The 24,290-nt window shown below is 41.4% G+C and overlaps 1 protein-coding gene across 1 annotated transcript in view; it reads left to right on the plus strand.

Moving 5' to 3' along the window:
* The window catches only part of col22a1 (collagen, type XXII, alpha 1), a 174,953-nt gene extending 152,570 nt beyond the window's left edge, over nt 1-22,383 (plus strand). The window contains exons 51-64 of the mRNA XM_060911490.1: nt 3-56; nt 174-227; nt 310-354; nt 503-556; nt 10,250-10,303; nt 10,416-10,469; nt 11,015-11,086; nt 14,693-14,728; nt 14,815-14,859; nt 19,121-19,300; nt 19,375-19,441; nt 20,894-21,076; nt 21,245-21,322; nt 21,911-22,383. Of these exons, the coding sequence (XP_060767473.1) occupies nt 3-56; nt 174-227; nt 310-354; nt 503-556; nt 10,250-10,303; nt 10,416-10,469; nt 11,015-11,086; nt 14,693-14,728; nt 14,815-14,859; nt 19,121-19,300; nt 19,375-19,441; nt 20,894-21,076; nt 21,245-21,322; nt 21,911-22,104 (1,170 nt within the window). The 3' untranslated portion in view covers nt 22,105-22,383. The remainder of the gene's footprint in view (nt 1-2; nt 57-173; nt 228-309; nt 355-502; nt 557-10,249; nt 10,304-10,415; nt 10,470-11,014; nt 11,087-14,692; nt 14,729-14,814; nt 14,860-19,120; nt 19,301-19,374; nt 19,442-20,893; nt 21,077-21,244; nt 21,323-21,910) is intronic.
* The last annotated feature ends 1,907 nt before the right edge of the window (nt 22,384-24,290 follow it).

Below are 24,290 nucleotides of genomic sequence, written 5' to 3' on the forward strand. Positions count from 1 at the left end.
AGGGAGCCATGGGTAAGCCTGGCAAAGATGGACGACCAGGAGAAGTGGGCGAGCCAGTAAGATGTTTATATCTTATGTGCACAGTATTACAGTGTTGTATGATGATAAAGAGCACAAAAACATCATATTGTGGAGGTTAAAGGTGACTTAAACATGTTAAATCTGCCCCACAGGGTAAATCAGGAGACCCTGGATCACCAGGAAGAGATGGACTCCGAGGACTTCCTGTAAGACTTCCTGGTCCAACATACTTTTTGTTCATTAGAACTACAAAAAAGGTTTATTTTTACACTTTCTCTTTTCATCCAGGGTTTTAAAGGCCACAGAGGAGAGCCTGGAGAACCAGGGTCAAAGGTTAGTAATGCACTTTACTAAACCATTGTGGAGTGATGAAGAAATGGAAAAGTCTGGTTTATTGAACTGCATATGTTCAGGTTCAATGCATTCCATCAGGGGAAAGCACAGTGAGATACAAAGAGTAAATTAAATCTCTTTCTTTCAGGGTGAAGAAGGGAAACAGGGTCCACCAGGACGAGAGGGTCCACCTGGAAAAGACGTGAGTTCAGTCGTTGTCTCATTAAAGGGCCCGAGTCATCCTGTCCAGAATCCAATTTCTTTGTGCGCACTCACCTCGCTGAACCTCCACAAATTCACCATTAAACCCAATTCAAACCTTTTCCTCCAGTTGTCCTGAGCACTGAGAAAAGGACAGGAGGCTGAACTGAACTGGAGGTAGCGGAGTTGAAAATGTTGAGATTCTGATTGAGAGTGACAAAGTGGGACAGGATTGGAAATAAGTATGTTAGAGGGACAGGACATGTAGAACGGCTTGGAGGCAAAGTGAGCGAGGTGAGATTGAGATGGTTTGGACATGTACAGAGGAGAGATCCAGGGTATATTGTCTTGGAAAAAGAATGCTGGAGATGGAGTTGCCAGGCAGAAGGAAAAGAGGAATTTGCCAAAGGTGTAAGTTCCAAAGGGTGAAGTCAAAGTAATGGAAGAGTTCAATCTAATTGTTCAAGCATATATTGGAAATGGTAAAGACTATTGGTCACCAGCATCTTCCATTGTCTAACTGAGACTAGATTGAGCACATGGAAAACACCATCATTTGCCTGAACAGGTGACCTAAGGCTATGTCAAAATAAAAGTTCCAAGCGACGTGCAAGTAAATCTAAAACAAAAATGAGTCTCTAAACCAAAGCAAGTTGAAACCAAATTTGACTCCTCCAATTCTTGGGTTTCACAATACGTCACATCCGCCTCAGTAGTTATTCAAAACTTTAGCTGGTGGTCTACCAAAGCTCAGTTGACAAAGCATTTGTATGGAGAAGGTGCATTGCTCGTATGAAAAATGCCTTACGCTTGCGTTGTTTTAGGTTGTTCGAATCAATCAAACCGTGAAACTGATAAGTTTCTTCAGGGTTCCCCGTGAACTAATAAAAAATGGTGAACAAACACAGGATTTCGCAAAAAAGGCGTGGAGAAAGGTGGCTTTTGAACCTCTCGCTGAAATCGAAGGGAGCCGAGTCAAAGCATGCTAGAGTTTGCAGTAATCACTTGGTGAAAGGTTTGTATTTCCCTCTCAGCTACAGTGGTGCTTGAAAGTTTGTGAACCCTTTAGAATTTTCTATATTTCTTCATAAATATAACCTAAAACGTCATCAGATTTTCACACAAGTCCTAAAAGTAGATAAAGAGAACCCAGTTAAACAAATGAGACAAAAAAATATTATCCTTGGTCATTTATTTATTGAGGAAAATGATCCAATATTACATATCTGTGAGTGGCAAAAGTATGTGAACCTTTGCTTTCAGTATCTGGTGTGACCCCCTTGTGCAGCAATAACTGCAACTAAACGTTTGCGGTAACTGTTGATCAGTCCTGCACACCAGCTTGGAGGAATTTTAGCCCGTTCCTCCATACAGAACAGCTTCAACTCTGGGATGTTGGTGGGTTTCCTCACATGAACTGCTCGCTTCAGGTCCTTCCACAACATTTCCATTGGATTAAAGTCAGGACTTTGACTTGGCCATTCCAAAACATTAACTTTATTCTTCTTTAACCATTCTTTGGTAGAATGACTTGTGTGCTTAGGGTCGTTGTCCTGCTGCATGACCCACCTTCTCTTGAGATTCAGTTCATGGACAGATGTCCTGACATTTTCCTTTAGAATTCGCTGGTAGAATTCAGAATTCATTGTTCCATCAATGATGGCAAGCCTTCCTGGCCCAGATGCAGCAAAACAGGCCCAAACCATGATACTACCACTACCATGTTACACAGATGGGATAAGGTTCTTATGCTGGAACACAGTGTTTTCCTTTCTCCAAACATAATGCTTATCATTAAAACCAAAAAGTTCTATTTTGATCTTATCTGTCCACAAACATTTTTCCAATAGCCTTCTGGCTTGTCCACGTGATCTTTAGCAAATTGCAAACGTGCAGCAATGTTCTTTTTGGAGAGCAGTGGCTTTTTCCTTGCAACCCTGACATGCACACCACTGTTGTTCAGTGTTCTCCTGATGGTGGACTCATGAACATTAACATTAGCCAATGTGAGAGAGGCCTTCAGTTGCTTAGAAGTTACCCTGGGGTCCTTTGTGATCTCGCCGACTATTACACACCTTGCTCTTGGAGTGATCTTTGTTGGTCGACCACTCCTGGGGAGGGTAACAATGGACTTGAATTTCCTCCATTTGTACACAATCTGTCTGACTGTGGATTGGTGGAGTCCAAACTCTTTAGAGATGGTTTTGTCACCTTTTCCAGCCTGATGAGCATCAACAATGCTTTTTCTGAGGTCCTCAGAAATCTCCTTTGTTTGTGCCATGATACACTTCCACAAACATGTGTTGTGAAGATCAGACTTTGATAGATCCCTGTTCTTTAAATAAAACAGGGTGCCCACTCACACCTGATTGTCATCCCACTGATTGAAAACACCTGACTCTAATTTCACCTTCAAATTAACTGCTAATCCTAGAGGTTCACATACTTTTGCCACTCACAGATCTGTAATATTGGATCATTTTCCTCAATAAATAAATGACCAAGTATAATATTTTTGTCTCATTTGTTTAACTGGGTTCTCTTTATCTACTTTTAGGACTTGTGTGAAAATCTGATGATGTTTTAGGTCATATTTATGCAGAAATATAGAAAATTCTAAAGGGTTCACAAACTTTCAAGCACCACTGTACGTCCTTAGTGTTTTCCAAGTACTTTTCTTGCTATGTGTAGTTATTTTACAGTACTTTTTTTTAGTCACAAAGCACTAAAGTTTTTTTGTTTACTCCTCACAAAGTCCATATGCATGAAGGTTGTGACAAAATTCTTCCCCAGCCATACAATTACAATGCGCTGTGATCGCTTCTCCGTCTTGTTTAACTAAGATCCAGGTCTTTAAAGGGGTTTCTGATGATCTCTGTGAATGATTTACCTGAGAGATAAGAGCCAACACAAGTGAGAATCAAGCCAACTGTTGTTTGTTTACACTTCAATTTGCAGCGCTTTGTTGTAAAGACATGAACGAAAAGCTTAAAAAAACCATACTTACATGGGCAAAAACAATCCAGGATTCATTCGGTAGCGACTTGATCCCGAGGTCCTTTACCCAGCCACGTACAAAAAAGTTTTAAGCCTCCATACTCTTCCACACTTTCATCTGTTTTGCGGTGTAGAAGGACGTCTGCAACACCAGATAGTTCGAGATGTCGGGGAACTCGACTGAAGGGTCGTTTTCGAGATCGTATGACAAATCCTTCTTTCCCAGACTGTAGGGGTCGATTCCATTGCACATAGCAATCTTCTGAATATATCTAAAGCCAGCAGTGGCTTCTAGATTATGAGCATACTCTAAGTTATCTCTAGTTGTTTGCACTACAGCAGCCATTTTGGTTTGCTCGACCACCGGAAGTAAAATCGCTAAGAAAAGTCACATGACTGAAACCCAAGAATGAGATTGATGGATGTGGTGAAGGAGGCCATGAGGATGGTTGGTGTGACAGAAGAAGATATGGAGGAGATGGAGGGACATTATCCACTGTGGCAACCCCTAACAGGAACAGCCAAAAGAAGATGATGATGATGATGGTGGTAGCCCTGAAGGGCAAATCACAACCAGGAATTACAAAACACAACAACGAAACTGAAAACACAACCACAAAGCAGGAAACACAATGACTTTAAATTCTACTGGAAATAGTCAGAAAGTGCTCTCGACAAGGATCTTCACTTATTGGACAAACGCACTATCCATCTTTTTAACCAGAAGGAACTGCACCACGTGTGCCATTTGTTCCCAGGCCTCGCAAACAGTAACACAACCAGGATGTGGGAAGAAGGAATATTGACAAAAGTCTTTGCTATTAAGATGTATCTCAATGTATTCTTCGTCAATACTCCTTGTTCCCATGCCCTATTTGTGTTACTGTCTGCGAGATCTGAGAACAAATGGCACATGTGGCACAGTTTCTTCTGGTTAAAAAGACGGACAGTGAATGTCTTTCTTTTATGACTTTGCAAAAAACATGCTAATCATATGAAAATCTCATCTCATTATCTCTAGCCGCTTTATCCTGTTCTACAGGGTCGCAGGCAAGCTGGAGCCTATCCCAGCTGACTACGGGCGAAAGGCGGGGTACACCCTGGACAAGTCGCCAGGTCATCACAGGGCTGACACATAGACACAGACAACCATTCACACTCACATTCACACCTACGGTCAATTTAGAGTCACCAGTTAACCTAACCTGCATGTCTTTGGACTGTGGGGGAAACCGGAGCACCCGGAGGAAGCCCACGCGGACACGGGGAGAACATGCAAACTCTGCACAGAAAGGCCCTCGCCGGCCCCGGGGCTCGAACCCGGACCTTCTTGCTGTGAGGCGACAGCGCTAACCACTACACCACCGTGCCGCCCTCATATGAAAATATTTAGAATTAAATATAAAACAGTAATACATAATAATAAATGCATAAATAATTAAAAAGTTAAAAATATTGAAACTTTTGCAAAGCTAACTTATATTGAAAATGCAAACTGTTAAAACAAATAAAAAATAAAATATTCAGTATTTGACATTTAGAAGTAGACCTCCCGGATTACTAAGGCGCAAGGAACTGTGTTTAATAGAAGCTAAAAGATGAAAAAGAGGATGGCAATGCATACTTGAAATTCTATTAAAAAGAGAAAGATCTGATTTTTCTACAAGGTCAGAGATAGTAAAGGTAGACCGCCTTTCAGATTTTTCAAGTGTAGGTCATAAAAATAATTTTCCCAACGCCCAATTATTTTTGTTTAGTGACTGAAAGCTACTGAATTTGAATCACAGACTTCCAATTTTATTTATTTATTTTTAATAGAACAGTTAATGACTTTATCTCAACGTGGCCCTAAATTCTCCACTATTTTTTTCCTGCTTCACCATGACCCAATACAAGATACTATGTCATGCATCACATCACGTGGTGGGCTTTCCCCGTTTGCGCAAGGCATTATGGGATACAAATTTGAAACAGGAGATAAAAATGGAGGGCGTGAGTGTGCGAATGAAACGTGAAAGACCGACTACAGTAACGGAAAGAAAGTGAGAAGAAAAGATGTTATGTTACAGTATATACGAAGGAAAGGAAACACAGGACCGAACTAATAAATATCGGCGCTCAGCGAGCACCTCGGTGTGATCAGCTGTTTGTTTAGCGACAGAATGATGGAACTGTCAGTGCACGCTCAAAGGTAAACCTGTAGATGGCAGTAACGCGACACTGTGGATGCCAGCTGCTGTAAAACCCAAAAGAAGAAGAAGAATGTGGTAAACCTATGCATCACAACTTCCCAGCCACAGAATGGCCTGATATTTTGTGAGATATTACAAAAATAAACGTATATCACAATGAGCACATTTCAGAAGGACCTACATTTCACCAATTTTATGAAATTGAAAGGATGTCTCGCTTAAATGGTTGGGAAATGTACTTGCATTTGTAGCAGCATGTAAGGAAATTCTGGACAGTAGTAAGTTCTGGAGGAGAAGTGGCATAGATGGATAAACCATATGTGATTTTTGGTAAAACTAAAGATGAAAAACCAATGTCAGTATCAGGTTGCTGGTGACCTTCCTTGTGTAAGGATCTAAGGACGTACAGACACTTGTTTGCCTCTATAAGTTTTCCCTTAACATGCTTATTAAATCTATTATTACTCTGAAAGGTTACTGCTAGTATTTTCAGCTTCTCGACTTGTTTCATGCTACGAACTGAATTCATGTCTACCTTAGTTTTCTTATGGATAAGAAGTTCATTACGTTTATTAATATTGCAAGGCATGCGATTGTCCCTCAACCAATCAAAATCTTGTTCAACAACTTCCTTACATTTCTGATCCTTAGTATTAGTATCCTTGCTCTTGCATACCTTAACTTGAATGGTAATATCGTCCACGTATTTAACTATATGACTCAGTTCATTTTCAACAATATCAAGATCGTTAACAAACAAATTAAAAAGATGCTGGTCGCTTACACTTCGTCCGATCAGTGATGATCCTTGTCTATAGCACGTTCCTACTATTTCCAGTAGAAGTTAATGTTGTGTTTCCGGCTTTGTGGTTGCGTTTTCGGTTTCGCTGTTGTCGTTGTGGTTTGTGATTTGTTGTTGTGTTTTCCCATTTGTGGTTGTAATTTGTTCAAGTTCAAGCACTTTACTGTCCTTGTTATCGTCGAACACAACGAAATTACTTTTGGGACAAACCCAAAGGTGCATTTAAGAAATTAAATTGGAAGTGACAATTTAAAATCAAAGTTCAAAGCGTTAACAATATGATAATACAAATAAGAGCTAAAAACAGAATGAGACCATCAGTGATGGCGTAGCTCACTCCGTGGCCCCATCTAGTCCAGAAAAAACGATCTAAAGTGGGCCACCTTCCTTGCACAATAAATGTTGTAAGCTACGGTATATACACTATATACAAGCTATAAGTAGAAGCGATATCCACCCTAGGAATACCGACCTATTTGCCAGAAAGAATCCAAAATGGCGAGGAATTGACCGAGAAGAAGCGATTTTTAACTGCTCATTAAGGCTTAATTAGTCCATAACTTCATTAATAATTGTAATGAGGCAAATCTGGGTAGACGTTATATGCATCCTAAGTACCCCTACTTTCATGCCAGAAAGAATCAAAATCGGTGAAGAATTGAGGGAGAAGAAGCGATTTGTCTGGAAGCTGCTCATTAGAGATTTATTAATTACTCCATATCTTCATTATTAATTGCAATTATGCAAATTTGGGTAGAAGCTATGTATATGCACCCCAGGCAGACCTACCTTCCTGCCAAAAGGAATAAAAGTCAGTGAAGAACTGAGAGAGAAGAAGCGATTTTCGTGAAATGTAGACGACATCGGATGGACAACACATGAGGGCATAAACTCATCACCTGTCGACCGGATGAATGAACTAATAGTCATACAAAATATGTTCAAATATCAGCAAAGATGCCTGTAGCAGTTCGTAGGGGTGGAGCACAGAAAAGACGGCAGGCCAGAACTAAGTTCCCCAAGAAAACTCTTTTTATTTAGTACTTTTCAGTAAAGTCACTCTCTCAGACACACACACATGAGTCCTCAGGTCAGGGAGAGAGCCTCCTTCCTCTGCTCTCTCTCTCCTTATATAGGGCATGATCACTGGGGAAGACACACAAACACAGATTAACCAACATCAGGTGCAGTGATTCTGCCACTTACCTTCCCTGACTCCGCCCTCCGGTCACAGACCGACGCTTGACCACGCCCCCGCTGCCACAATGCCATATAGATATGTTTGCCCTTTAGGGCTGCCATATTTTCCTCATCTATGTGTAATACTTAAAAGTTTTGTACATAATATGCCTGATATTGTATTATCTTTCCTTCGTGTCCGTCCACGAGACAGACAAGGCCGGTTCTGGTCCATTGCAATGAAATAACCACATGGTAATGGAATGGATCTGTTGAAAGAATGTAAAATATAACTACTAAAACCAAAATATCTTCAATTTTGGGGCGGCACGGTGGTGTAGTGGTTAGTGCTGTTGCCTCACAGCAAGAAGGTCTGGGTTTGAGCCCCGTGGCCGGCGAGGGCCTTTCTGTGTGGAGTTTGCATGTTGTCCACGTGGGTTTGCTCTGGTTTCCCCCACAGTCCAAAGACATGCAGGTTAGGTTAACTGGTGTCTCTAAATTGACCGTGAGTGTGAATGGTTGTCTATTGGCCCTTTTCCACTACCCTTTTTCAGCTCACTTCAGCCCAACACGGCTCACGTTTCGACTATCTCAGAGCAGCATGACTCAGCTCGCTTCAGCCCTGCTTAGCACCCAAAACTCGCACCGTTTTGGAGTAGGGTTGAAGCGAGCCAAACCGAGCCGAGTGGGGCTAGGGGCGTGAGCAGACACTCCCCTGTGCACTGATTGGTGAGGAGGAGTGTCCTCACATGCCCACACACGCCCCGCGAGCACGCTGGGATCTGTAAACACCGTAAACCTGGAAGAAGAAGAATTACGAATTACGAGAATTATGAAGCCTTATGCGCCTCGCCTCATCTATACGCTCTTGCCAGTATCTGTTGGCGTTGTCGGTGACAACAAGCAACAGCACCAAGACCAGCAACACTAACGACTCCATGTCCTCCATGTTTATTGTTTACTATCCAGGTCGCGAGACTACCGCTTAAAAGATCACTGATGTCACTGTTTGCGCCGCCTAACGACATCATGTGACGTCCACCCACTTTCGCTAACTCCACCCAATGTGTCCACCCACTTCCAGCCAGCACGGTTCAGCGCGGTTGTAGTCGAAATGCAACTCCAACAGCCCCACTCAGCTCGACTCAGCCCAACTCAGCACGGCACGGCTCAGCCCAACTCAGCCGCGTTGGTAGTGGAAAAGCGGCATATGTGTCAGCCCCAGTGTTGGGCACGTTACGTTCAAAAAGTAATTAATTATAGTTACTAGTTACTTTTCCCAAAAAGTAACTGAGTTAGTAACGGAGTTACTTTGTCATAAAAGTAACTAATTACCAGGGAAAGTAATTATTCCGTTACATTTTGTTCCCCCCCCAAAAAAAAAAAATCAAATTCAATTAGTGTAATCATAATAAAAGTGAATGTTAAATGTGTTTAATGACTGAAATGGACACTTAACAGAACCAATTAGTAACGTTATCTACACTATATTAATATTTTTGTGGGACAATGTGAGATAAGACATCTATCAAATGTAATATATTTTTGTAGTTATTAAAATTATGTTACTAATTACTGGCCACTGACGAGGACAAACGCTTTGTTCCTCGACATAATGTGCATTGCACGTAAACACTCTTGCCTTTTATTTCAAGTAATGAAAAGTAATGGCTGTATTTCCAATGTGAAAGCGCAGTGCTGGGCTGACCGCTCGCCATCGCTGTGTCTTCCGATTGAAAGAGCGCACAGTAGTGCAGTAGGCGTGGCCTACCTACGTATGTTGTCCAAATCTACTCTGATTGGCTTACTGTGCCGTTGTCTTGCGTCTCCCCGCCCCACACGAAAGCAGAGGAAAGAAAGGCTGAACGAGCAGCGTGCCAGATGAGAACAGCTTTAATAAAGTAACGCATAGTATTTTATTGTAAGTAACGGGAACGGCGTTATAACGATGTAAAAAGTAATTAGTTAGATTACTTGTTACTAAAAAAAGTAACGCCGTTAGTAACGCCGTTATTCCCATCACTGGTCAGCCCTGTGGTGACCTGGTGACTTGTCCAGGGTGTACCCCGCCTTTCGCCCGTAGTCAGCTGGGATAGGCTCCAGCTTGCCTGCGACCCTGTAGAACAGGATAAAGTGGCTACAGATAATGAGATGAGATGAGATCTTCAATTTCATGTTACGGTTTATGATCAATGGCCTAGCATGTCGCTGCATTGTTGCGAATTGTTTTTCAAACATAACACAGTGGAATATCGATGGCATTGAAAATGGTGACTTGCTTCTTAGCGCAAAGGATTCTGGGAAGCATGAGCCGGCCTCTTTAACTTTAAGAGAGAGGAAAAAAAGAGGCTAGTGAGGGAACGACTGTTTCTAGCTGCTGTAACGTAAGTGAGGACTTGATTCTTGGAAATTCCACAACTATAAATGGATAAAAAGTACAAACTTTACTTCAGGGTGATAACAATAACAGTTTTATTTCTGAACTGAGGTTATTTTGCCTTTTTTTTTTTTTTAAATGATGTAGGGCCTCACGGGACTTCCTGGGCCTGAAGGTCACAGAGGACCAAGTGGACAACCAGTGAGAATTTTAAATCACTTCACAGTAAAATAAGGTATAATTTGTAAAATATAATTTGAGTAGAGATTTACAGCTCGACTTCATCTCTGCACTGTTTTTTATTTTTTTTTAGGGTAAACCTGGAGAACCTGGACCACCAGGGAAATCAGGACCATCGGGAATTCCAGTGAGTCTAAACACACCACATGATCATGTTGGCGGCCATTTAGAATAACAAATGTACAGACGTAGATTCACTTTGAATTTGTTTTTGTTTGTTTAGTGACGTTAGTCATCGTGATGTTTGGCTTTCTCAATTAATTAAACAATCCACTGTAATATTGTTATTGTTAAGCTAATTAACACCGGCTGAATTTAAAATTGTTAAATTTAGAAGGTGCGGTAATCCTTTTTTGCATCCCGTTTTATTTATAATTTGGTTCCTAGTTTATTTATACAAGTACTTTTATACATGCATTAAACATATATATCAATTGCTGAAGCAATTGTAATAAAACTTATTTCATGATTTCAGTATTATAAAACACTTGTTTATGGTTTTCGCCGCTGTTCAGTCTGATCCATGTGGGATTGTGTTCAGTGTAGAAGATAATCCGAGCTCTGCAGTAATCTCTCTCAATCCTTCTTAATCCTATGTGCTGTATGGATATGTATGGACAAAACCACACAGATGTCATGTCGGAATAAATCCTCTGTGTTTCTGTAAATCAGGGTCTTCCAGGAGGGAAGGGGGAGACAGGAAACCCGGGACTGCCCGGATTCACAGGTCCAAAAGGACCGTCGGTGAGTGCAGACTTCCGTCAAACAGATGAAGTTAATGAGAAGTGGAATAATCTCCTGATCACTGCTGAGCAAATAATTATGTCTTTAATAATTCTGGATGTAAAATGAGACACAACAATTCCCCATTTATTATTTTGATTATTTATAATGTAAACAGTGTTAATGGAAACAGATCCCCAGTGTGTCCGGGGTCTCAGTAACATCACTTTTATTCAGTTCGGATTTAGAAACATTTTTAATCAACATTTTTATTTCATCTTGCTTTTTCAGGATATCGTAAATGATGCTGAAACGATTTTAATAATCTCTGTAATACACTGAAACCTTGCTATAACAAAGTCTTTTACTACAAACTTTCACATATAACAAACTAACTTCGTGTCCCAGCCTTTACTGACAATGAGTCGGAGTCTTAAAAAAAAAAAAAAAATCACTGAGCCATGCGCTCCTTTTCCCCCCCAGAGACAAGCAATAAATAATCAAGTCTGCAGTCGAGTTAGCAATACGTGTTAACGCCATAAAACAAAGGCTTAACAAGCCTCGCTTAGATGTCGATCATGAACAATTGTCAAGAATGATGATCACTGACTTTTAAAAAATCCCTTAAAATCACTTTATTTTATGAGCTAAAATCAGTTTTACTCGAGTCTTTACTCCATAAACACTGTTGTCATGGCTACTCGTAAACGTAAGATACTCTCCGTCTGTCAGAAAATGCAGGCGATAGATGGATATAATCACTGGAAGAGTTTTATTTTAAAACACACTGGCGAAAAGATCCAATCTGATCAGTGATCAAGCATCAGAGTCAAGAAACAGGCAATGGTCAGGCGAGGCACAGACAGGACATCAAAGGGCAAAATCCAAAATACGAAACAGAGTTGGAAACCAGAATATCAACACAGTGGTACAAAAGGATTGGTAATGTGAGACACAAAGTACAGAGTGTATACTTCACAAAGTCTGTGTGTTGTGAGAGTCCTTATAAGCACACGCTGTGATTGCACTCTAATCCGGAACAGGTGCATGGTGATTAGTCCTAATGGTGCTGCACATGTGTACACAGATGTGACGCTGTCGAAGACCAGTTTCATACCCTGGAGCGTCTAAAGCGTGGTGAGAAAGCAAGGAATTTGTTTAAAGAATATGGTATCCTGAAAAATTCAATTTCAACTTTTAAATCAAAAGAAAAAGAGCTCCGAGACTTCATCCATAACTGAAATCAACATGACAGGCTGAAAAGAAAGAAGATGTAGCGCGCAAACGATGACGAGTGTGACTCATTTCCTTTACGTCGTAAATATATAAGTGAATTAAGCATAAATATAAAGGAAACCCAGTTGGTCTTGTTTTGCGTGTTTGGTGTGACAAGTGGCTGCATTTCAGTATTATGAACTTTTCGGTATAACGGACTATTTGGGCGTCCAACAAGTAGGTTGTTATAGAAGCATTGCAGTGTACTGTTGTAATTAAAAATCCACTTCAGGTTTGTTTGATAAATAAAACCAAGGTTAAACCACCTGAAGTTTCAGATTTTATGTTGGAAATTTGTATTTATTTATTTATTTATTTATTTATTTACTCACTCTTTCATTTATTTGTTTGTTTATGAATGTTGACTGGCTGACTGATGACTTTTAAAAATTTTTTTAAAAACCTATGGTGAGCAACATTATCAAAGCTAACTTCTCTATTTCAGGTATCTGTAGCCAATTGTTTTTTTTCTGGCCCTGAATTTAGCTCCACCTGAGGGGAGGGGCCTGGGGGGGTCAATTGAGAGAAAGAGGAATTAATTCCAGTACAGAACATATATATATACAGTGGGGCAAAAAAGTATTTAGTCAGCCACCAATTGTGCAAGTTCTCCCACTTAAAAAGATGAGAGAGGCCTGTAATTTTCATCATAGGTACACTTCAACTATGAGAGACAGAATGGAGGGAAAGAATCCAGGAAATCACATTGTAGGATTTTTAATGAATTAATTGGTAAATTCCTCAGTAAAATAAGTATTTGGTCACCTTCAAACAAGCAAGATTTCTGGCTCTCACAGACCTGTAACTTCTTCTTTAAGAGGCTCCTCTGTCCTCCACTCGTTACCTTTATTAATGGCACCTGTTTGAACTCGTTATCAGTATAAAAGACACCTGTCCACAACCTCAAACAGTCACACTCCAAACTCCACTATGGCCAAGACCAAAGAGCTGTCAAAGGACACCAGAAACAAAATTGTAGACCTGCACCAGGCTGGGAAGACTGAATCTGCAATAGGTAAGCAGCTTGGTGTGAAGAAATCAACTGTCGGAGCAATTATTAGAAAATAGAAGACATACAAGACCACTGATAATCTCCCTTGATCTGGGACTCCACGCAAGATCTCACCCCGTGGGGTCAAAATGATCACAAGAACGGTGAGCAAAAATCCCAGAACCACACGGGGGGACCTAGTGAATGACCTGCAGAGAGCTGGGACCAAAGTAACAAAGGCTACCATCAGTAACACTACGCCGCCAGGGACTCAAATCCTGCAGTGCCAGACGTGTCCCCCTGCTTAAGCCAGTACATGTCCAGGCCCGTCTGAAGTTTGCTAGAGAGCATTTGGATGATCCAGAAGAGGATTGGGAGAATGTCATATGGTCAGATGAAACCTAAATAGAACTTTTTGGTAAAAACTCAACTTGTCGTGTTTGGAGGAGAAAGAATGCTGAGTTGCATCCAAAGAACACCATACCTACTGTGAAGCATGGGGGTGGAAACATCATGCTTTGGGGCTGTTTTTCTGCAAAGGTACCAGGACGACTGATCCGTGTAAAGGAAAGAATGAATGGGGCCATGTATTGTGAGATTCTGAGTGAAAACCTCCTTCCATCAGCAAGGGCATTGAAGATGAAACGTGGCTGGGTCTTTCAGCATGACAATGATTCCAAACACACCGCCCGGGCAATGAAGGAGTGGCTTCGTAAGAAGCATTTCAAGGTCCTGGAGTGGCCTAGCCAGTCTCCAGATCTCAACCCCATAGAAAATCTTTGGAGGGAGTTGAAAGTCCGTGTTGCCCAGCGACAGCCCCAAAACATCACTGCTCTAGAGGAGATCTGCATGGAGGAATGGGCCAAAATACCAGCAACAGTGTGTGAAAACCTTGTGAAGACTTACAGAAAACGTTTGACCTCTGTCATTGCCAACAAAGGGTATATAACAAAGTATTGAGATGAACTTTTGTTATTGACCAAATACTTATTTTCCACCATAATTTGCAAATAAATTATTTAAAAATCAGACAATGTGATTTTCTGGATTTTTTTTTCTCATTTTGTCTCTCATAGTTGAGGTATACCTATGATGAAAATTACAGGCCTCTCTCATCTTTTTAAGTGGGAGAACTTGCACAATTGGTGACTGACTAAATACTTTTTTGCCCCACTGTATATATATATATATATATATATATATATATATATATATATATATATATATATATATAATATTTTTTTTTTTTTTTTTTTTTGACCAGAACAGAGCAGAAGGTTTAATGTGACAGTAAAATGATTGTGATTTTCTACTTTTCATTCTGAAGTGAAAAGTCTAGAACCTGTTTTCTTTCCATTCAGGGTCCACCTGGTCCCACTGGCCCCGAGGGCAAACAAGTAAGTCCTCATTCACAGCAGTTCAGTCACATGTTCGGTATTGTGCCTGTTGTTAGCCGAGAGGAATGACTGTGACTGTTTTTCAGGGCGTACCGGGCAAACAGGGTGAACGGGGCTTCAAGGGAGAGAAGGTGAGAATCGAAAGCTGGTTCATATTTCCAGAATGATGCTTTTGGAATGCTGACGATTCTGGAAAATTGAAGACATTGCTTATTATCTTTCCATCAGAAGAAATGATGATTGATGATTAGTTAGCTTGAACTACTGATGTGATAGCTATTATATAAAAATGATAAACTAGCAAGTTGCTATCCACTTTCACTCATTTCAGTCTAAGTAGCAAAATCGTTTTTCACTGAACTCTTTCTTTCCAAGAAATGTTTTTGGAAAATTAATTCCTGGTTTGCTTTCATTCAAATTTGTTTTATTCAGAATGATGAAAGGTGATCAAATACCTCACCTGAGCTATTAAAGGTACAACTGACATGAAACAAGAAATAGATGCTAACAGCCAGTTAGCATGATGGCAAAGGATTGTTATTCACATTCTCTTATTATGAGCAAAATTCGCAAGTGTGACCATTCAGATGTTGCATAATAACGTTTGTATTGTTTGTACACCTTTCTAGACTCAAGTTTTAGAATCTTGAAAGTAGCAATCTGTTCATCTCACTTCCTTATATCTGTGAAGATACTCAGTCATCCAGGTACTGTACATAGTAATCTGTGGTTGGTAGAAGAGAGCAACTGGACTTGCTTGAAAAGTCTTGAAAACGTTTCGCCTCTCGTCTGAAAGGCATCCTCAGTTCTGTCTGTCTAATAGGGAGTATCAAGTATTTATCCTCTCATGGATCATCATAGAATCCGAATCAGAATGCTGATGGCTGCATTGTAGGTGGCTGATAGATGTCATAGACACCCACCTCTGTTCAGTGATGGTCGTTCCAAGTTGACAAAAATGAACGATCCTCTCTGGCTAAGATGTCTGCCAGTTTTCTGGAAGTCCTCTCGTACTCCCGCACCAGTCGAAGGGAACTCATCCCAAAGTGCGTAGAAACATATTGATTGATATTGATACTCCCTATTAAACAGACAGAACTGAGGATGCCTTTCGGACGAGAGGCAAAACGTCTTCAAGACTTTTCAAGCAAGTCCAGTTGCTTTCTTTTACCAACCACAGCTCACTTCCTTATAAAAATAGTTATTTATGGCAGTTTTTATCTGGGGAAAAGACTTTTATACTATGGTGACCTTTGAAGCAAGATATTGTTTGGAACAGTGAAGCATCATACACTTGCAAGCTAGACTTCACACTTCAGTAGAGGGTCTGGTACATTTAGTCACTAATGTAGCCAAGAACTGCAGCCAAGCTATTTTTAATAGAAAAGGCAGAACATACAGCAGATGACCACAGCCTGTCAGCAAACATGAGATTATTTAATTTAATTCACACACAACCTCTTAATGTGAAACTTTTTTCAGTCCAGGGACTATATTGCCTAAATTTCCTTCAGAATCAATCAGGTATCTACAGTGCTGAGCGTAAATGAGTACACCCCCTTTGAAAAGTAACATTTTAAACAATATCTCAATGAACACAAACAATTTCCAAAATGTTGACAAGACAAAGTTTAATATAACATCTGTTTAACTTATAACGTGAAAGTAAGGTTAATAATATAACTTAGATTACACATTTTTTTCAGTTTTACTCGAATTAGGGTGGTGCAAAAATGAGTACACCCCACAACAAAAACTACTACATCTAGTACTTTGTATGGCCGCCATGATTTTTAATGACAGCACCAAGTCTTCTAGGCATGGAATGAACAAGTCGGTGACATTTTGCAACATCAATCTTTTTCCATTCTTCAGCAATGACCTCTTTTAGTGACTGGATGCTGGATGGAGAGTGATGCTCAACTTGTCTCTTCAAGAATTCCCCATAGGTGTTCGATTGGGTTCCGATCAGGAGACATACTTGGCCACTGAATCACTTTCACCCTGTTCTTCTTCAGAAATCCAACAGTGGCCTTAGATGTGTGTTTAGGATCATTGTCATGTTGGAAAAGTGCACGACGACCAAGGGTACGGAGTGATGGTAGCATCTTCTCTTTCAGTATAGAGCAATACGTCTGTGAATTCATGATGCCATCAATGAAATGCAGCTCCCCGACACCAGCAGCACTCATGCAGCCCCACATAAGGACACTGCCACCACCATGTTTCACTGTAGGCACCATGCATTTTTCTTTGTATTCCTCACCTTTGCGACGCCATACAGTTTTGAAGCCATCAGTTCCAAAAACAATTATCTTTGTCTCATCACTCCAGAGTACAGAGTCCCAGTAGTCTTCATCTTTGTCAGCATGGGCCCTGGCAAACTCTAGGCAGGCTTTTTTGTGCCTGGGCTTTAGGAGAGGTTTCTTTCATGGACGGCATCCATGCATGCCATTCCTCTGCAGTGTACGCCGTATTGTGTCACGGGAAATAGTCACCCCAGTTTGGCTTTCTATCTCTTTAGATAACTGCAGTGAACTTGCATGCCAATTTTCTTCAACCCTTCTCATCAGAAGACGCTCCTGTCAGGGTGTTAACTTCCATGGACGACCTGGACGTGTCTGTGAGATGGTTGCAGTTCCATCTTTCTTAAATTTTTGTACCACTTTTGCTACAGTATTCTGACTGATAAATAAAGCTTTGCTGATCTTCTTGCAGCCTTCACCTTTGTGGTGTAAAGAAATTATTTACTTTGGTGAATTCTGAAGAGACAAGTTGAGCATCACTCTCCATCCAGCATCCAGTCACTAAAAGAGGTCATTGTTGAAGAATGGAAAAAGATTGATGTTGCAAAATGTCACCAACTTGTTCATTCCATGCCTAGAAGACTTGGTGCTGTCATTAAAAAATCATGGAGGCCATACAGAGTACTAGATGTAGTAGTTTTTGTTGTGGGGTGTACTCATTTTTGCACCACCCTAATTTGAGTAAAACTGAAAAAAGTGTGTAATCCAAGTTATATTATTAACTTTACTTTCACGTTCTAAGTTAAACAGATGTTATATTAAACTTTGTCTTGTCAACATTTTGGAAATTGTTTGTGTTCATTGAGATATTGTTTAAAATGTTACTTTTCAAAGGGGGTGTACTCATTTATGCCGAGTACTGTACACTGATCAGCCATACAGTACAATTAACACCACTGAGAGGTGAAGTGAATAACATTCATTATCTCATTACAATGGCACCTGTCAAGGGGTGTGATGTATTAGGTAGCAAGAGAACAGTCAGTTCTCGAAGTTGATGTGTTGGAAGCAGGAAAAATGGGCAAGCATAAGGATCTGAGTGACTTTGACAAGGGCCACATTGTGATGGTGAGATGACTAGGTCTGAGAAGCTCCAAAATGGCACATCTTGTGGGATGTTCCTGGTATGCAGTGGTCAGTACTGAGCAAAAGTGGTCCAAGGAAGGACAACCAGTGAACCGGCAACAGGGTCATGGGTGTCGAAGGCTCATTGATTCACCTGTGGCATGAAGGCTAACCCAGATGGTCCAAGCCCACAGAAGAGCTACTGTAGCACAAACTACTGAACAAGTTCATGCTGGCCAAAACAGAAAGGTGTCAGCATTAACTTTTGCAGCAGTTTGTGCTCCAGTAGCTCTTCTGTGGGATTGGACCATATGGGCTAGCCTTTGTGCCCCATGCAAATCAGTGAGCCTTGGCCATCCATTACTCTGTTGCTGGTTCACCAGTTGTCTTCCTTGGACCACTTTTGTTCAGTACTAACCACTGCATACCAGCAACACCAAACAAGATATACCATTTTGGAGATGCTCAGACTCCTTTCATCTAGCCATCACAATCTGGCCCTTGTCAAAGTTGCTCAGATCCTTACACTTGCCCATTTTTCCTGCTTCCAACACATCAACTTAAAGAACTGACTGTTCTCTTGCTGCCTAATATATCCCACCCCTTGACAGGTGCCATTGTAACAACATAATCAATGTAATTCACTTCACCTGTCAGTGTTTTTAATTTCATGGCTGATCAGTGTAAATATTGGTCCAGGATACTCATTGAGTCACAGTGTTCAAAAGCCTGTTTTTCCATTGCTAACACACTGGATTCTGCTAATTACTGAGTGGATTATTTGCTAGATCCTCGTGGAACCTGGACTTTTAAGAAAGGTAAACCTCCAGGAATAGGGTTGGTGATCATTGGTCGAGATATCACTGGCTATAAAATGTATAATTCCTGAAGGGAACAATGCTGTTGTGCTGCAGATTGCAGTCAAATGCATGAGTAAGAGAGTGAATGGTAGCCATGAATGATTTGACAAAATGACCAGCCAGATTTCAAGCCCACAGTCTAAATGGTTTCTCTCCTGTAGGGTGACAACGGCATAAAAGGTGACAAAGGCCCCACTGGAGAACCAGGAATTCCAGGAATCCCAGGACCTCCAGGCAGAAAGGGCCACACAGGCATGATGGGAATGTCTGGACCTCCTGGAGAGATGGGACTCTCTGGACCCCCGGGACCTGCTGGCCAGCCTGGTCTTCCAGGACAGAGGGTGAGCTGTTTGACACCATGGATGTATGATAGATTAGCAAAACTGAGACTAATGTGCCATTGGTGTTTGTTCAGGGAGAATCTCCATCTCTGGAATCAATACGCAGATTAATTCAAGAGGAACTTGCCAAAGAACTACAAGGTGAGACTGATCATATGGAATCAGAGGTTTTCATATATTTTTGAGCCAGGTTTATGAGCAAGTTCATATTTTAGGTAGCTCAGAGGTCTGTTACGGAGTTGAACAGCTTACACAAATACTGCCTGAAAGTGCAGTGCTACCTTCAGATTCACTGCAAAAAATGATATCTTAGCAAGTGAAAATCTCATCTCATCTCATCTCATTATCTCTAGCCGCTTTATCCTTCTACAGGGTCGCAGGCAAGCTGGAGCCTATCCCAGCTGACTACGGGCGAAAGGCGGGGTACACCCTGGACAAGTCGCCAGGTCATCACAGGGCTGACACATAGACACAGACAACCATTCACACTCACATTCACACCTACGGTCAATTTAGAGTCACCAGTTAACCTAACCTGCATGTCTTTGGACTGTGGGGGAAACCGGAGCACCCGGAGGAAACCCACGCGGACACGGGGAGAACATGCAAACTCCACACAGAAAGGCCCTCGCCAGCCCCGGGGCTCGAACCCAGGACCTTCTTGCTGTGAGGCGACAGCGCTAACCACTACACCACCGTGCCGCCCGCAAGTGAAAATATCTTGAAAATAGTTGAAACGATCTAGCATTTCTTATTAGAAGAAAACAAGACACCAATTTTGAGATTATTAAACCTAGTTCTAGATTGCAACCAACTTATTCTAAGATGTCTTACCAAGTGTAATTATCTTACTCCATTGGCAGATTATTTCACTTGATTATTGTCTAAATGTTCTCAAATTTATTACGTTTTCCTTATATTAGGATGGCTAGTTTTTGCAGTGTTGTCTGTGAAGGTTCTCAGTCATCCAGGCCATCATAATCTGTATGTGTTAAAGAAGGCAATTGGGCTTGCTTGAAATCCTTGAAGACATTTCACTTCTCATCCGAAAGGCTTCTTCAGTTCTTTCTGACTAGTGGGGAGTTCCAGGGATTTATCCTCTAGGACCAAAACCAACCCTAAGGAAAGTCATTGAGGTCGCATGGGCTATTGACCCTCTCAGCCATCCTGTAGGTTGTTAGGGTCACTGGAGGCCGGGTCAGTCCTTGGCACACTTCCCAGACAACTGAATAGACATCCACACCAAGACTCAGCTGACTTCAAAGACTCACATTATGGCAGTGACGACCCACAGATCACCCTAATGACTCTCTAGGCTGCTATCACTGATCAACCCAACCTCCAGTGACCCTAACAACCTACAGGATGGCTCAGAGGGTCAACAACCCATGTGACCTCAACGACTCTCCTTAGGGTTGCTTTTGGTCCACTAGAGGATAAATGCCTGAAACTCCCCAATAGTCAGACAAAACTGAAGAAGGCTTTCGGATGAGAGGCAAAACGTCTCCAAGGATTTCAAGCAAGTCCAGTTGCTGCCTTTAGCACATACATATTACCTCCAGATTAAATGTATTTAACCCTTTGTATTCCCAGCCAAGATGGCCTACCTCATGGCTCAGATTCAGCCCACACACGTAAAGAGCTCAGTCGGGCGTCCTGGTCCACCCGGGCCTCCAGGAAAAGGAGGACAACCTGGACAACCAGGTCCACCTGGAGAGCCTGGTATGCCTGGCCAAAATGGAGGAGAGGGACCCCGAGGTCCATCAGGTCCTAAAGGTACTTTATAAAACAGGAAATTGTAGTTAGTATTGCTTATAATTGGTGAAATACAAGTTTCTTACATCGTGTAGCCATTTTTTAATAAAGTTAATGGGAGTTAAATGGGAAATACTGATGAACAAGATTTGACTGACTTTAACTTTCTCATTTATTGCTGATTTGCAGGTGAAAGAGGTGCCAGAGGGGAGAAGGGAGAAAATGGTGTTGGACAGAGAGGAGAGCCTGGTCCACCTGGACCCATTGGTAAAGCCCTCTTTATTACCTCCACCAACTTTGCTGGAGGAGGTTTTGATTTTGCCTCCATTTGTTTGTTTGTCTGTTGCCTTTGTAAATCAAAAAGTAGTGAATGGATTTTGATGGAATTTGGTGGAAAGGTGAGCCATGGGCCAAGGAACAACTGATTTAATTTTGGTGCAAATCTGGAAATGTTGCTTGGTGGAGGTATGCACTCTACTGAGGCCCCTTCTGATTGATTGACTGCTCAATAAAGAAAACCTTGAGCCCCAGATCTCACCTATGGTGGAAGAATGTTGTCAAAAAACATTTCATAAAACATTGGGGGGAGGGATGATTGAGGAATACAGCAAATATGAAAAGGGTTTCTGTAAAGATTAAAATAAAGGCAAAAGTAATCGATTGATTGATTAGTCTTCTACTTGGTCAGTGTATGCTTTGAGTTTCACAAGTTATTATAAAAAAGCAAAACAGTTTTTGATTTAAAATACTGTTTGTTTGTGTTCCGATTGGTTGGTGTATTCTTCCAGTTTCACAAATCATTCTAAAATATTCACCAGCAGCTGAGATCTGAGATAAACTCTCTCTCTGCTCCAGGCCCAGCAGGAATTCCTGGAGACGGTAAAGATGGTCTTCCAGGAGCAACGGGAGCTCAGGGTGAGCCTGGACATCCAGGTCCTCATGGACAACCTGGCCCACCAGGCCCTCCAGGGCAGTGTGACCCCTCTCAGTGTGCCTACTATGCCAGCCTGGCATCACGACCTCACACTAAAAATGTCAAGGGAACCTAAACCTCTCACTGCATGCCTGGGCCTATTTATGAACTTATGAGAACCTAAAGCTTTTCCTGACGAGATCCGGGGAGCTTGGGTTGGGGGGAAGATGAGACATTTCTACGTTTTATTGACGAGTGTGTTTTCTGGGTGTGTGTCCTGCCGGTCAGATATTATGGGTAATTTGTTCACTTGGCGGGAATGGGAACGGTTTGTACTGTAAACTAAGGGAGGTGAGTAATTTAAAATGTAGCTGATTTTTTTTTTTTGTATTGTCCATTCTTTTTTTTTTTTTTAATGCAACCTGCAAAGTCTGCTCTATTTCTCTAGGTGGAGAGACTACAATAAGACCAGACTGATGGTGATAAATTAGCCTCAGGACTTCAACCAGTGTGTGTAGAATTGATCCATTGTTAAGAAGCTCTTTTTGGTGTGTGTGTGTGTGTGTAGCACAATTATCGAGCTAGGAAATTCATCTTCTGGAGTTGTATCGATTTGTGCCGGTCGGTAGTGTGACAGAGGAAGAAAAAAAACTAAATGTATTCTTCGCTTCATTGATGCTGAGATCATTAGCAAGATGCTCTGACATGGATGCACATTCTAAAACAAATTCTACATCACGTTCAGAGTTTATTAAGAGGCCTGGATCCAGTTTGCAAATGTTTATGATGAACAAAACTAGTCTCTATCCAGTATCCACATAACCCACATTTCAGGTAGCACCATTTTTCACCCACTTAAGCTAATTATGTTTGTCACTTCTAATTTGTCCTCTGGAGGAGCTTAAGAGCTTTTTCTGCTGTTTACACAAACATGACTAATGGCACGCAGTCATTTTGTTTCACAGCTAGAAAAGCTGGTTACTTTTGTATTGGCCACAAAAATAGAGGTTATTAAAGGATGTACTCGAATGCACAAGCACGTTGCCTTTTGTTTGAGTATCTACACACACTGCACGTGATGTCCTTTCCAGGTTCTAATTTCTTTTCACTAACACAAATGAAATGACCTGCAACATGGCAATGTTTTCTTTGTCATGCCCTCATTCGTGTGACAAGATCAAAATACAAGTCAGTAATCCTTTCCAGACTTAATTAAATCCCGCTTTAATTCCATTTTTTTCCAGATTGAATGTTGAGAACTCATTTGTTAGACTTACCTCGGATTATCAATCATGTTGTAGTCAAGACCACCCAAACCGTGACCAAGTCATGACCAAGAACAAAATGTATCGAGACCAAGACAAGACCAAGACTTTGAGGAGTTGAGATCAAGTCAAGACCAAGACCAAGGCAGGGTGAGACCGAGTCAAGACCAGGACCAGACCAGTGAATGTGAAGGGGGTGGGGGAGGGGTGACAGGAAGAAAATTTTCGAATGAGCAATGAGTCACGTTATTGGTTGTGTTTGAAACAGGAAATTTTTACATCCCATCACAGTAATGATGTTAACAAGTAAATCAGACAACGCACAGGAAATTGAGTGAACTCCCCGCAATCGTGGTCTTGACTGGTCTTGAAATAAAATCCTGAGTCTCTATAGGGGTGTTCACACGCCAACTTTTACTCCGGTGTAGCGCCGGGGCTGCCCCGGTAGAGCGTTCACACGGTACAAAGTTATACCGGTGTAGCCCCTGAAAGCTGCTTAAACCGGTGCAAATCTAACCCTGCTCGGGAGGTGGTTTAAGAAATTTACTCCGGAGTAAATGCTAGTTTGCAGGGCAGCACCGATATAAAATGGGACGTCTGAACGCTACAGGGGTAGACTCGCTACGCGTGAGGAGAATTGATTACATACGGGCATTGCATAATTTGCATCCTGGTATTTTACGCTTCCAAAATGGCGAATATCAACAACAACAGAACTACGTGTCTTCCAGTGTTGCCAGATTGGGCAGTTTTAAGTGCATTTTGGCGGATTTGAACATATTTTGGGAAGGAAAACATCAGCAATATCTGGCAACACTGGTGTCTTCATCCACGTTGTTTTCCCGGCGCTTGGTGATGCCATGACAACCGGGAAAAGGAAGTACATTTTCACGCATGCGCATATTTCATTTCCGCATTATTACTATCGCAAATGATAGTAATAATGATAGGAAATGATAGTAATAATAGGAAATGATATCAAAACTTTATTACTATCAAAGGAAATTATAGTAATAAAGTTTTTGCTACTATTGCACGGTCGCAGAAACTGCCGTGT

The sequence above is a fragment of the Neoarius graeffei genome, chromosome 2 (assembly GCF_027579695.1).
Source record: "Neoarius graeffei isolate fNeoGra1 chromosome 2, fNeoGra1.pri, whole genome shotgun sequence".
NCBI classification, from domain to species: Eukaryota; Metazoa; Chordata; class Actinopteri; order Siluriformes; family Ariidae; genus Neoarius; species Neoarius graeffei.